Source organism: Gossypium hirsutum, chromosome A09, assembly GCF_007990345.1.
Source record: "Gossypium hirsutum isolate 1008001.06 chromosome A09, Gossypium_hirsutum_v2.1, whole genome shotgun sequence".
Classification (NCBI taxonomy): domain Eukaryota; kingdom Viridiplantae; phylum Streptophyta; class Magnoliopsida; order Malvales; family Malvaceae; genus Gossypium; species Gossypium hirsutum.
The window spans coordinates 32493394-32509113 of NC_053432.1; the positions used below are offsets into that span (position 1 = coordinate 32493394).

Sequence of the window (15720 nt, forward strand, 5' to 3'; positions counted from 1 at the left end):
TTAGGCAGAGGTATTCAACAATTGGCCATTTGTGTGCAAACAATATATTCTTTTGGAGCAATTCTTAGTTGATCCAACATGAAAATGGACATGTATGACTGTAAATTTCTATGTTTAATTTTTCACAAACAAATCCATTGCCAATCCATCCAGACCTAGAGAAGAAGAAGAAGAAGAAGAAAAAGTAATTAAATCTTCCTTACAACACAATCAACAAACCTTTGAATCAAGAAATAAGTTAAGCCCAAAACCAAGCTACTAGGCTGTGCAAAGCTCCACCTGCACATTCCACACCAGAAAAGAACAAAAGAAAGAGAAGATTAATAATTCTCTGAAGAGGTTTGAGGATGCAAGCTCAATAGATGCAAGCTCAATAGATGCAAGAAACACGAAAGCACCTGTGTAATGGAAACTTGGGTGATGCAGTGCAGAGAGAAGGGGGCAAACTAAAGTCCATTCTGTCCCTGTAGAATTCCGAGAGGCTAAGAATACATTTTTCTCACTCTTTTTTTCTTCTTTTTTTTTTTCAATTATACAATACTGAAACCATTACAAGAAAGAAAGCCATCCTCTCTTAGGAATGCTAATATGTACCCAAAGTTCATAACTTTAGTGGCCTGATCCTTGGGAATCATCCTTAGCAGGGGGGTTTTGCTGATTCTGCTGTTGCTGGAGCACCCTAGCCTGCCCCATTTGTTGATAAATTTGGCTTAAGGCTTGATGATTTAGAACCCCAATATGACCATCTTGAGACAACCCAAGTTCCAAACCAGGGAGCTGCTGGTTAGCCGCACCCAAGATTGAGGTGAAGCTCATCTGACCAATATTAGTAGCTGGCAAATCAAAACCAGGAATCCCGATTTTTTGCAGATAAATAGGACTTTCAGTGCCTAAATTGGTTGTAGATGGACCAGATGATGTCTGAAACCCATAACTACTGACTGAGGGCCATAACCCTGTTGCTACATGATGGGGTCTCCCCAAATTGTTGGCACCAACCGTTGCCCAACTGGTCCTACTGCTTCCAGACCCTATACTGGACCCCCCTAAATCTTCCATCTTTTGGTGCAATCCAGCTGATAGAGAGGCCCCCTGATGAGAAACTGAGCCTCCAGCTGCTGCCAAAGCTGAAGCTGGTATGGTTCCGCTCCCCGTGGCGGCTATTACTGATGGTTCAGCTTGTTGTAACAACCACTGTATGGTTTCCCCATCAGATTTGTGTCCCAATTCTCTGGTCAACTGAAAGATTCTAGCTGCACATAAAGCAGGCATCCTTATTCTTCTACCTCTCCCTTCAACTTTGGTGTGCCTGTCTTTATTAGAACTTCTCTTCGGAGCCAACTGTTGTTTCTTCCCTTCTTCTTTACTTGCAACAATCCGGAAACCCTTGCTTTCACCTGCTTTGTTCTCTCCCATGCTCTGATGAGGCTGTTGTTGGGGTTGTGGTGGCAAGCTCAAGAAGTTGGATACTTCAGCTGGTGGCTGCTTGGAGCCCTTGGGATCCATGAACAGGTAAAGGGGTGGTAAGGTGGGGGCAAAGCAAATTAAAGCCAAAAAACAAAGTTTCTTAGATTGAAGAAGGTGACCTGAAAAGTCCTACACTTTCATGAGTTTTTAACTGTTTTTGGCAAGGAATGTGAAAGACAAACTAGTAATATAATATTGAAATCCCAAAGCACAACCCCAAAATGTCAAAAATTTTATCTTGGTTTTACAACATGTCTTTCTACTTTCTCTCACTGTCCTTTCTTACTCTTTTTTCTTACAGTAGTGAACGGGTTTTGACTAATACTTCTGATACGATAGTAACTTTAACTGCCAATTCAGCACAACATCCCCATTTCCATAGATTGATGGCTAATTCTCTTAGCTTTCTCTTCACTTCACCTTTACCTTTTACATGCTACAATATTATTTCAGCAGGCATCATACTAATGGTTCCATCTCTTGTAAGGGACTCAATTGTCCAGGTGGATCAATCACCTTTTTACAACTGGCAACTTGGTTTGTATCGGTTGCTTGCTTCTAACCCACTCTAGGCCAATCTTTCTGATATGTGTCATAAAAAGTTTTATAGAGAAAATTAATCATGGGACGACGTAACCCCCCCTAATTTGATAGGTTTCAAGTTTTAACCCATCTGATTTTGTTGGGGCGGATTTTTCTTATAAAAATCAAATTTGAGATGGAGCGAGGGAACAAAATTCTTCTGTGCCCCTCCAACAATTTATCACCACGTGGATTAGTAAATTGTGGGTTGAGACTTGCATTAACTTTTTTTATGCATTGTATTTCCCGTTACCGTTACTTCTCCTTCACAAAACCCATAGAGGTGGCTTTGTTGTTCTTTAGAATGTGAAATTGATTTGGAGAGTTACTAGAGGTTCCTGCTGACCTCTTCTTGACCTTCCATCATCCTCGTCATTTCTCTTCCACAAAACCCATTAAAGTTAACAATTGAATCTTGAATAATTTGAAAATATAAAAATATAGACCGAACCTGGAAAGAAAAATTGAAGTGAAGAGAAATCACAACTTATTATAATTGTTAAATCAAATTTTCAAGTTGTGAAATGAATTCCTTATTAAGCAAAAATCAATTTCTTAGACTGCTGTAATATAGAACTGTTTTTGACTTTGTAAACATGTAGAGGAATGTTTCCTCGAAATCAAGTGGTAGTAGAGAAGAACTAAATATGTAACCAAAGAATAAAATTCATCACTTATTGAAGAGGGTTGCAGCATAACAACTCTTTTAGAGATGAACAATCAAGAAACATGGAACATTTTTCAAAACCCATTCCTAATTCCAAATATCTCAAGGCAGCACAACAATTACTTCATGAATTTGTTAATGTTTGAATGGGTCTAAAGCAGTGTAATGGAAAGAAAAGCAAAAGCTCTAAAGACAATTGGGTGAAGAGTTCCAACGAGGATGAAGGAAGATTACGAAGAGGTGTTCTCATCGGCAACTCTCCAAATCAGATTTCACGTTTTGAAAGACAAAAACTACAAAGCAGCATCCATGGGTTTTATGAAGGAGAGGTAGACGGTGAAGGGCAGGAGAAGTAACGGTAACGGGAAATACAAGACATAAAATTCACACAAATTTCTGCCCACAATTTACTAATCCACGTGGCAACAAATTATTGGAAGGATGCAGGCAGAAGAATTTTATTTGGAGCGAGATGAGTTTTTAATTAAAAATTTAAAGTTGGAGTGCAGTTTTAATCAAATCTTCATGGGCTTGAAGTTAATATATATAAATAAATATTATAAGTTGTTAGGTTCCAGTTGAAATAAAAGTATAATATTTTGATTGTGGATTTGTAGTAATTCCTTATACAATTAAAGATTAATTTTAAATAATATTTTTTAATTTTATGCTTACCTTATAAGTGAAATTTTTTCATTATTTTCATAAGCTGTTTAAAGTTTTTTGTTGGAAGACATTTATATTATTTATATATAATAATACATTATATGAAAAAGAAATAATAATATTTCTATTCGTCTGAAAATAACCTAGAACTATAATTTATTTTTTATTTTACTTTTTCAGTCTAAAAGGTTTTTATAAACATCATCATAGGATTATTTTTTAATTTACGAATAAATTAATAAATTAATAAAATAAAATAAAATACATACTTAAGTTTTGATTCTCAATAGAAATTTTTTATCAATCTAAAAGGTTTTGATAAACATTCTCAGTAGATTTTTTTTTAAATTTATAAATAAATTAATAAAATAAAAATATACATACTTAAGTATTGATAACATCCCCAATAGTATTTATTTTACAAAAAAAATAATAAGATAAAAAGATGCATACTTTTAGATATAATTTAAACAATTAAAAAGTTAGTTTTAATCTCAAATTTATCTCATAAATAAGTGACAATTTATTCACTATTTTTATTCAAAAGTTAATTTTAATCTCATATTGACTAGAGAATACTCTCATAGTTTACTTCTTCATTATTTTAATTAAAAATTAATTTTAATTCCTTAAAAAGTTAATTTTAATTCCGCATTGACTAGAGAACACTTTCATGCTCACACTTGTCCTAGAAATAAATTTTAATTTCTTCACTATTTCTATTAAAAAGTTTATTTTAATCCTACATTGACTACAAAACACTCTCATACCTAAAAAATGTCTTATATTAAGTTATTTACATTAAGTACCAATTTCTTCACTATTTTCACAAGTTCTTTACAATTTCTTCCTTTGAGGAAATTCATGAGAGGGAGCTTGTAGTTTAAAGCTATCTATATATTATTTATATGAAAGGTTATGATTCTAATACAATATTTATACAAAGATTTTGCAAATAAATGGTGGTGATTCCAATACAATGCACTTAGTCACCAAAAGTCAACAAATGCTTATATGCAAATATTTTATATATAAAAATATGAATTAATTAAATCTTAATATATGCACTAAATTATAGCATGTTTAAATATTTTATATATAAAAAATATGAATTAATTAAATATATCTTTTAATTTAAATAAATAAACTCGTACATTTATATAATTACAAATTTACACTATTATTAATTAAAGGTGCATCAGTTTTTTTTAATTATAATCAAAATTACCATATACACATATTAAATTATTAAAATTTTCTTATTAAATAACTTATTTGTAAAAGTCGATTATTTTTATTGACCAAAATTTAAGGAAAGATAGGATTAAATTGAATGGATTGACGAATTTTCCTGCTCCACCAGGGAAGTTCAGAAATCTTAGTGGCTAAATTGCGATTAGTTGGGTCTCAATTACAATTCAGTTAGAACGGAACTAGCTGGTTCCATAGTTGGAGACAAAATAATTTGTAGTGATAGGCTAAGATGGACTAGGAGACCGTGCAACCTTTGATTGTATATATATGAGTAGTGAGGAGAAAATTTTCCTAAATTTAGCTGAAAATACCCTTCTCCTCTGCAGCGTCTTCTTCGGTTGCTCCAAAGAATAAGAAGAGGTTCAAAAAATCTTTGCATGAGATGGAAAATGTGAGGTTCGAAGTCTGGGAAGTCGAGAGTTTGATAATTTGGTAAGCCCTAAGCCTTTTTGTATTCATGGATTAGAGGAAAGAGAAGTAAGAATTCTTGAGAAAGTATCTTTATAATTATGGATTCTGGGTTCTTAAGGTTTGGATTCCTTCAAGTTAATCGATAAATGGTTGCTTTGCTTAGTTGCTAGGACAAAGGAGGCTTTGGTGTTTGGACAAGCTAAGCTTTCAAGGTTAATTGAAGCGAGTTTCTACACTCTATCTTGGGTGGTTAATGAGATTGCGTTGTTAAATGATTTATGTTGTGACTATTCTGGGTTATTTGAGTTTATTGTTGTGTGCGAAAATAGTGACTGAGCATGCTGTGAATGCATAATCTTATACAAGCATGTGAGTATTTGTATGTATGATCATTGATTGTTAAAGGATATTACAAGGTGTTGAATATATGGCGTACTTTGTGTCATGTATTGAGTACCTAGATTGCATGAAATGTATGAGTATTTGGTATATGGAGTATAGAGGTGCTTTACCTTGATAGGGTAGATGAAGTTAGGAATACTGGCAGATTGGAGGAATGGGCGGGTAGTTAAGGGAATAGGGGAGTATGGTTGTGCCGTGGAATGATATCGTTTGGCTCGCTAGAATGAAACCATGACAATAGTTATCGACTAGTCCTTTAGGGCAACACTGTGAGGATGATTTATAGGTTCCATAAGAGCAACACCACAACAACGGTTTGCAGGCTCTATGGGGCGACACTGTAACGATGGTATACAAGTCTTACGGGGCGACACCTCAAAAGAGGTTTAATATGTAAGACCATATAGCTCGACTACGGAAACCAATAGAGTCTATTAGGACATTAAACATGGGGTTACAAGGTGTAAGACCATAGCTCAGCTATGGCAACCAATAGAGTCCACCAGGACGTTAAACATAGGTTCAGACTGTGTAAGACCATAGCTCGGCTATGGCGCTAGGTGAAGTCCACCAAAAATGTTAGGCTAGGAAGATGACAGGAGAAGGTATGAGAGATCAAAGTATGTCCTACTTAGAAAGTAACATGAACGGATGAGTATGACACTTCTGAGAACGCGGGTAAATGAGATAGCCCAAAGATCCTCCAAATTACGAAGATGAGAAAGGCAAGTAGGAACATCTGAGAATGCAGGTAAGCTGTTGATGAGGGATAATTATGTAGAGATATGAGTTCATAAATTTTAGCGAGTAAACCAAAATTGGGGGTGATAGTGAAATGATCAAAAGGAACCTAAGTCTAAGGATCCACTGGTAAAGGTTAGCCAGAAACCGGACGGACCATAGGGGTTAACAGAAGAAGAGGGTCGCCAAGGGCTACTTTGGAATGACAGTTTGCCAGAAAGTAGAGAAGGATATGGCTCGTTAGGAACTATCTGCTAATTTAAATTTCTAGAAGATCGGAACAATATGAACTAACAACTTAAGGCTAGATGTAAAGTACGAATTCACCACGGTGATGGGGCGTATAATCGGTTAGTATATTATCATGTTTAGAACGGTGAGTTGGATTGGAAAGAGTGTTAAAGCGGAAAAATCTTAAGGTTAATCTAGTATGGAATGAAAAGATTAGGGTAAGGATCTAGATTTAAGAATATAAGTGAAAGTCAGCCAGTAGTAGTGTAACACCCCTTACCTGTGTTCTACGTCGGAACAGGGTACAAGACATTACTGGAACATAACACAGGCAATCGTACGAAACCATGACATAGATTATTTTTTTATATATCCAAGTTAAAACAATTCAATTTTCATACTTAATCATGCATCATCATACCTTATAGCTTGAACAATATTAATTAATATCAATGGTCATATACAAAATGAGCTATCAAATATTGAAGGCCAACATTTTAGGCCAAATTAATTATGACATAAAACAAAATAACCAAGTCCTCTATACATGCCATAATCTAAAATATTGTTTTCAAAATTTCAAAAAGTATTTATAGTGTGGATGGATCTCCGACGATCTCTGAATCCCGAGCTGGCTTGGAGATACTATAAGACAAAGGAAAGAAAAGAGAGTAAGCATAAAACTTAGTAAGTAAGTACGTAAATAATAAACGATTTATCAACATATTTCTCATGATAGAACAATCATAATAGTATATATACACATGTTTAGGTCAAACTGTTTTCTTAAGTCATAGTCACTAAATTATTTATATCCAGAGCTAAGGAACTCCAAATTAAGATCCAATAATTTCCCCAGAAACTAGACTCACATATCTTCTTACCATAAATTTTTTAGAATTTTTGGTTAATCCAATAAGTACAGTTTATTCTTTAAAATCACCCCTATTTCGCTGTCTCATAGTTCTAACCCCTCTACACTAAAAATTAATTATCTCTTCGTACAAAATTTGGATAACATTCTAGTTTATTTATTTAAAAAATAAACTCATTAAGGATTGTAAGAATATAAATTATAACCCACAATTATATTTTTACAATTTTTAATGATTTTTCCAAGTCAAAATAGAGGATTCCAAAATCATTTTGACCCTATCTCACAAAAATTCAAATATATCATAATATGAAATTCTTTTGCTTACACCGTTTCCTTTATATGAAAATAGACTCAATAAGATTTAATTTCATGTCTTATTCAACCTCTAATTCGATTTCCATTACTTTTGGTGATTTTTCTAAGTTACACAACTGCTGCTGTACAAAATTATTTTATTACAAATTTCACTCTTACATAATTTCACCTACTCCATTCCATCTTACCGAAAGTTCGCTCAACTATCGAGCACATTGCTCATAAATTTCCACAAACATATACCTGCACTTATTCATCACATGGTCATGTTCACATGTATTTTCACTTAGTCGATTTCCCGTTAAACTCATCGGAATAATAACAGATACACGGTTGCCTGCACATATTACCACCCTTGTAACCGAAGCTATCTGGTACGCGTAGTAGCCTGCACTTAGTACTAAACATGTGACAAACAATCCGGTACACGTAGTAGCTTGCACTTAGTACTACACACGTGACCTAACCATCTGATACACATAGTAGCCTGCACTTAGTACTACACACGTGATTGAAGTTGTCGCGTACGCATAGTAGCCTGCACTTAGTACTACACATGCGACCTAACTATTTGGTACACGTCGTAGCCTGCACTTAGTACTACACACATGACCTAAAACCATTTTAAACACATAGTAGCCTGCACATAGTACTACACGTGTGTTCTCACAATGGATCATTTGCATCATTTCTATTTCGAAGGTTCAACAGGGAAATTCCTCACTTTTCAACATTTAATAAACTTATTCATAGTCTATTTTGGTTCGTAATTTACATCAAATGATCATTATATAGGCTGCAACATCTCATATAATAATGAAATATAATAACATAAAAAAATCGATATATTATTTACATACAAACTTACCTCGGTGCAAAATATAGTAATTTTGCAATTTAGTTCGATATCTTTTCCTTTCCCCGATCAAGGTCAATTCCACGTCTTTCTTGATCTATAATCACACATTTGACTTATTAATGGCTCACATTATTCAAATTATCCCAAAAACATCCTATGGAAAAATTTACGATTTTACCCCTAAAGTTTCACAAAATTACGATTTTGCCCCTAGGCTCAAAAAATAAATTTTTATTCAATTTTCTTGTATTTTAGGCCTAGACAAACCATTTTCATAACTATTACAGTCTCCAATTTGCACTAAATCACACACTTATACATATTTTACTAACTAGTCCTTTATGCAATTTCATCAAAAATCAGTTAGTAAAAGTTGTTAATCATACTCCAAACATTCATATTCATCCATAAAACATCAAAACATGCATGTAATCCATGGGTAAATTTGTAAATATAAACCCTAGCTCAAAATATTAGTAGAAATAGGTAAACCGAGCTACGAGGATCTCAAAAATGTAAAGAACATTAAAAACGGGACTAGGATGCACTTACTATTGAGCTTGGGAGTTGGAAAAACCCTAGATGTGGTGTTTATGGGAGTTTCAGCCAAGCTTGGAGAAGATGATACCAATTTTGGCTTCGTTTTCCCATTTTATTATTTTATTTACCAAATGGCTAAATTGTCCTTCATTAAAAACTATGGTGTTTTATCTTCCTTTAGGTATTTTGTCCAAACTAGTATAATGGTCTAATTACTATCCAAGGACCTCCACTTTAAAAACCAATTACTCACAAGTACTTAGTACCTTTTTGAACTAGAACACACATTTTACAACTTTTGCAATTTAGTCCTAAATGTCAAATTAAACCCTCTATCAATAAAATTTCTAAATGAAATTTTCACACAATCATGTAATCATGCCATAGACCTTAAAATGATAATAAAAATAATTTTTATACTTCGAATTTATGGTTTGGAAACCACTATTCCGTTTAGGCCCCAAATCGGGCTGTTACGAGTAGGCAACGAACCTTATTCCCAAGTGTATGGATTGTGTAAAAGTAAACTCGCCAGAGTAAAGGAATCTAAAATGAGGAAGAATCAGGCCAGAACCATAGTTGACCATTTTCGTAAAGTCACATTCATGTCCAAGATAGATATTAAGTCCACCAATGATGAACCACGGAAAAAGGGCAAGGTATCGACTATGCCGGTGAAATCCACGAAAGGCCAATGATAATCAGGTAGTTGAAATCTCTGCTTTAAAATTTTATTTCTTGAAGACTTCGAACTATTTCTGTTACATTGGTTTCACAGAATCTCACTAAGTTCATTTGAACTTATAAATTTACTACTTATTTGTATGTTTTAGGTTTGACTCGAGAATTTAGTGGAGGGATTATAACACCCTATACCCGGTCTTGTTACCCGGTCCGAGCTATAAGATATTACAACTATTAAACTTTAACACCATTCAAAATTTTAGTAAAAAATAACTAAATAATTCATTTATAATCATTTCCATTCTATTCAATCAAAACAATACCTAATCCGAGCTTATGGAACATTTAAAACAAATCGGAAATAATTCTGTATTAAAATGAAACTTTTAGAAAATTCTGAATGAAAGTGAAAACAGGAGTCACACAGACATGTGGCCAGGCCATGTGACAGAGATCAGCCCGTGTGGCTTAAGAACATGGCCATGTGTCCAAACCGTGTAACTCACTATACTCATGTAACTCAGGATCACATGGTCGTGTCGTAAGGCAGTGTAACTCGCTGAGGCCATGTAGACGAACTTGCACCAAAAATCAAAGAGGTCACCTGGTCGTGTCATGCAACCATGTGGGACACACCACCGTATGGCAAACCATGCCACAGACCGTGTGTGCCTAAATTACCTTCTAACACAAGCCAATTCATTTACAATTTTTTAGACACCAAGCCATCCATTTTCCACGACATTAACTTATTCAAAAATGTACTAAAGCATACCAAAATATACTAAATCACATTCAACCTATGTGTCTAACCAATATGCTCTCATTGGCACCACATTTCAATATAAACAATAACAAACAAATTAACCTTATTTAATCATCAAATAGATTCCTTACAACATATGCCATAATCAATCATTTATACCTGATGGTCGTGTAACTAACTAAAAATTCGACTTAAGGCAAGTGCACCTATCGAACAGTAGTATAGTTATGGTAAGACCGGAAATATCATATCCAAGAGGACTAAAAATACTAGTAATTACTATCTTTTTATTATCTAGCCTAAGAATTAAAGTGTGTTTTTAAACTAAACTAATTTTCTAAGATTATGATAGAGGTGAAAGTTGGAAAATACTTTAGAAAAAACCAATGGAGAAAAAAATACCCAAGAAAGAATCCAACTAGACTTCACTTATCACCTTTGAATTAGACGATTTATTCACTTGAATTATTCTATAGAAATCCCTGATTTATGTTATTATCCCTTTCGATACTAAAAACAACTGACTCTAAGTTGATTAATTAAAATATCTTTCTAATTAAAACCCCTATTGTCGCATTAACTCGATTTAAGGATTCCCTTATTAGATTTGACTCTAATCTGACAAATTTATGTCTTCCTATCTCTATGAGTGCATTCAACTCTGCTTAATTATGGATGATCTACTTTTAAACAGGGACTTTTGCTCCTATAACATCCCGAAATAGGGCCTAGTTAGAATAGTGGTTTTGGGACCCCAAATCCAACATCAAAATATTTATTTCATGATTATTATGAGGCCTAGAATATGAGTATATGCATGTGTTAAAGTTTCATGAAGAAATTCTTTGAGTAGGGTGTTCAATTAGAAATTAGGGACTAAATTGAATAAATTGCAAAACTTGATTCTAGAAGCAATTTGCATGAAATTGCTTTACATTATTAAATAGAAGGTCTTGGAGAGCAAAATGCCCAATTTCTAAATTTTTGGACAAAAATGGGCTTGCATGGATGAAATTTCAAAGAAAGGGCTTAACGGCATTTTGGTCATTTGGCATTTAGGTGAAATAAAATGGGAAAAATGAACCAAAAATCAGCCATTATTCTTCTCCATGCTGCCAAAATTTCTAGGGTTTCCATAGCTAGGGTTTTCAAGCTTTCCAAGCTCAATAGTAAGTGCTCCCAAGCCCCGTTTTTCATTTTCTTTATATTTATGAAATCCCGGTAGCTTGCTCTCTCCATTTCTACCCATATTTCATGCTAGGGTTCATGTTTAAAAATTTACCCATGCACGAGTTGCTTGCATTTTGATGGATTATGGAGGAATATGAAAGATGAATGTGTATTAAACATCTTTTCCTAGTTAATTTTCATGAAAAACCCTTATAGGGACTATTTTGCAAAAGATGTAAATGTGTGGTAGAAAAGAGAAAATAATGGAAAATGTGGACTACCATAAGAAGGAAAAGTGTCCGGCTAGGCTTGGGTAAGATAGAAAGTGCATGTGTTTCATTATACGAGCCTAGGACTAAATCATAAAAGTGTGAAAGGTTAGGGGCAAAACGGTCATTTAGACCGAGGGGTAGATATGTATAATGTAGTGTATTAATGAGTTAATTTTGTTGTTATAGACCCCGAGGAACAAATTTCGAAGGTCGATCGAGGTAAACGCAAGGTTTTGAAATAACCAAAACAGAACTCTGAAAAGAATACTGGGTAGGTTTGGATAACTTAAAGTAAACCCCTAATATGCATAATTGAATTATTTATGAATGCATGATGATTGCATTTATTATTAGCATGAAATATCATAGAAATGTATATTTGATGGTAACATGTGAAAAATGTCTCGGATGAGGTTGATAAAAGGAATTCGATGGATAAACCCTCATTGATATGTGTACAGAGATCCTGCATGTGTTGCAGTAAGGATTTAGCCCGGACAGGTAATTCGTGATCTTAAGCATGAAAAAGGATTTAGCTCGGACGGGTGTTCCTTGAATGATCAAGCCTCCCGAACAATATATGTGCATTATGGATTTAGCTCGGACGGGTAATCCGATTAGGGTTTGAATTTAGCCTGGACTGGTAATTCAGATCGAGCTTATTAAGGGTGTTTGTCATTATAAGGGATTTAGCCTGGACTGGTAATCCTGCCATGAGATGTAAGGTTCGCGAGAGTGCATATATGTGAAATGATCATTTGTATGAATTAAAGGATAATGGGTATTCCATCGAGATTTTTTAGAAACTCAACGGGATTAATATGATGTATGTCAAAAGGATGATGAATGATGAGCTCATCTACATAAATTACATGATGCTTTGTTATGTAACTAACTCATTGATTGAGTGAATGTGATAGGGAACCGTTTCATAATTGATGATTTCATGATTTATATATGGATGTATGCTAATTACTCGGTAAGTTTACTTTTCGATTATTCGAGCTTACTAAGCATGTAAATGCTTACCCCTCCTCTTTTTCCCTGTCTCTCAGAGCTCGAGGACTCGAAAGGATTAGAAGACGATTGGAGAGTCAACACACTATCAACTAGACAAGCTTTGGTATAAAGATTTTGTTTGTTTTGTTCAATGGCATGTGTAGTATTTTTGAGTATTTTGTTATATGTGTCATTTGATTTTCCAAATTAAGGCATGTAAGAATATGTTTATCTCTTTGTATTTGGCCACGAAAATTGGCTTAATTGAAGTAGGTTATGACCTACGAATTTATGCATGGTTTTATTACAAGTGATGGGTCGTTACCAATTGGCAATGAGTCATATGAACGAGCCAATTTCAGATGAATTAAAGTGACATAGGAACCCATAACACTAAATGGGAAATAACCTATCATGTGTGAAACCAATGATATGAGGTTTTCATACATCTAGTTTAATTAAGATTATTTACAAGTGTATAATTGTGTTTTACTTTGAATTTGGTAACCACTAAGCACAAGTAGTAGAAAGGGGTGACTAAAGGATTGGAAAATAGCCTATTAGAGTCCACATGGTTAGACACACGGGCGTGTGTCTAGGCCATGTGTGACACACGGTTCCCTCCCATGGGCGTGTGCTATGGCCGTGTGTCCCCTACACTTAAAATTTTAGCTCAAAGTTGTACACGTGTAGGCCATACGGGCGTGCACCATGGCCGTGTTAAAAAGACAGTTTCATCCACGGGCAGGCAGTGCGGGTGTGTGCCATGACCGTGTTGATAAGTCAGTGTTGCCCACGGCTGAAGGGCATGGGCGTGCCCCAAGTCACACGGGCGTGTGAGTCCACACGGCCCACGTACATGGGTGTGTGACATTTTATGAGAAGGAAAAAAATTTCCTAAGGAGCGCAAGGCTTATCGAACGTACCCGAATTTGTTCCGCACTATTTCTAGGTATGTTATAGGCCTCAAGGGCCTATATAAGGGATGGGTTGTTCATGGATGAAAAACTTAAAAATTTGAGTAAAACTTGGTGACCCAATTTGGTACGTTTCAAAATGTAAAGTCCTGGTAATGCCTCGAACCCTATCCCGACGTCGGGTACGGGTGAGGGGTGTTACATTTATTAGTATCAGAGCTACAGTTTAGTCAATTCTAGGACTACCGTTAAGGATGTTAGAGTTCGTTATACATGCCATTATTCGAATGTTGACAGTGTGACGTCTCCTAATTGTTTAAACTATTTTGAATATAGTTAATGTCTTCCAATCAAGTACAAGATGAGTCCGAGGGGGTCGAGAGCCATGCTCCAGCTTCCGTACAGTGAGCTGTATCTAGTAGTAGTAGAAGGCTGATGTCAGAAGGCCGAGAAGAGGCCTGAGCTGCCTTCTTTGATATGATGGATGAACGGTTTGGGGATTATCTGAGAAATCACCCCAATATTCCAAGACCTCCCCCGCCCCCTAACCAACTTGATGAGGATGTGCCACGAGGTATGGCACCAGTGAGAGTCAATAAAGCCCCTGTAGATAAGCTTAGAAAGTATGGGGCTGAAGAATTCAGAGCTAAAGTTGATGATGATGCTAAAAGAGCCGAGTTCTGGCTCGAAAATACTACACGGGTGCTAGATGATTTGTCATGCACACCTGAGGAATGTTTGAAGTGTGCTGTGTCCCTTTTGAAGGAAACTGCATACAATTGGTGGAAGACCGTATCCTTGGTAGTGCCGAAAGAAAATATTACTTGGGATTTCTTCCGAGCAGAGTTTAGGAAGAAATACATTAGCCAACAGTTTTTGGACTCGAAGCGAAAGGAGTTCCTGGAACTCAAACAAGAGAACAAGACTGAGCGGAATACGAGAGAGAGTTCGTACGACTAAATTAGTACGCAACTGAATGGGTCCAAACTGAATTGGAAATGTGTAAACGCTTCGAGGAAGGTCTGAATGAGGATATCAAGTTGTTGATTGGGATCTTGGAAATACGGGAGTTTGCCGCATTGGCTGATCGAGCCAAGAAGGCTGAGGAACTTAATAACAAAAGAAAACAAGCTAAGAGAGAGGCTCGAGTTGCGAGCAAGAGATCTAGCGGTAAAACACTCTCGTTCTCCACGAAGAAAGCCAAGAGCCTGCATGAACGCTCCACTTCGTCAGCGGGATATTTGGGTAGGCCGAGAAGCTCTAAATGACGAAGTCAAAAGTCTTCCTCCCCAATGGTGACTAGTGTAGAAAGTGTAGATGATCAAAAACTAAAGTGTAAGAGATGAGTACCAAATGAAGAGCAGCGCATGCTTTAGGTGTGGTTCTTTTGATCACTTTCTCAGAGACTGCTCGAAATGAGCCGAAAAAGAAGTGGAAATACCTCCAAAGTCGAGTGCTCCCATTCTACGAGGTAGACCCCCAAGATACCCTAGGAGTGCTAGTGGCAGCCGAGTCATGACTAAAGACGTTGCAAAATTAGATGTTCGAGTCCCGACAAGAATGTATGCGTTGCATGCTCAAGAGGAAGCCACTACTCCTGATGTTATTAAGGCTACTTTCTCTCTTTTTAATATAAGTGTTGTTGCTTTAATTGACCCAAGGTCGACGCATTCATATATCTGCATGAGATTGGCGTCTAGTATGAACATAGTTGTTGAACATACGGAAGATGTCATTAGAGTGTCGAACCCACTAGGCAGATCAGTTCTAGTTGATAAAGTCTGTAAGAATTGTCCTTTGACGATTCAAGGTCGTTGTTTCCCGGCTAACCTTATGTTGTTACCATTTGATGAATTTGATGTAATACTTGGTATGGATTGGTTAGCCCTTCATGATGTAA

General features: G+C 35.6%; 1 protein-coding gene across 1 annotated transcript; it reads right to left on the reverse strand.

Moving 5' to 3' along the window:
- LOC107888812 (transcription factor TCP20) lies at positions 1-2133 on the reverse strand. Its single transcript, XM_016813041.2, has 2 exons — positions 399-2133; positions 1-279 (listed from the first exon to the last, which is right to left on the reverse strand). Exon 1 carries the CDS (start codon positions 1504-1506, stop codon positions 610-612), a length of 897 nt encoding a protein of 298 aa, XP_016668530.1. The 5' UTR covers positions 1507-2133; the 3' UTR covers positions 1-279; positions 399-609.
- Positions 2134-15720: the final 13587 nt, after the last annotated feature.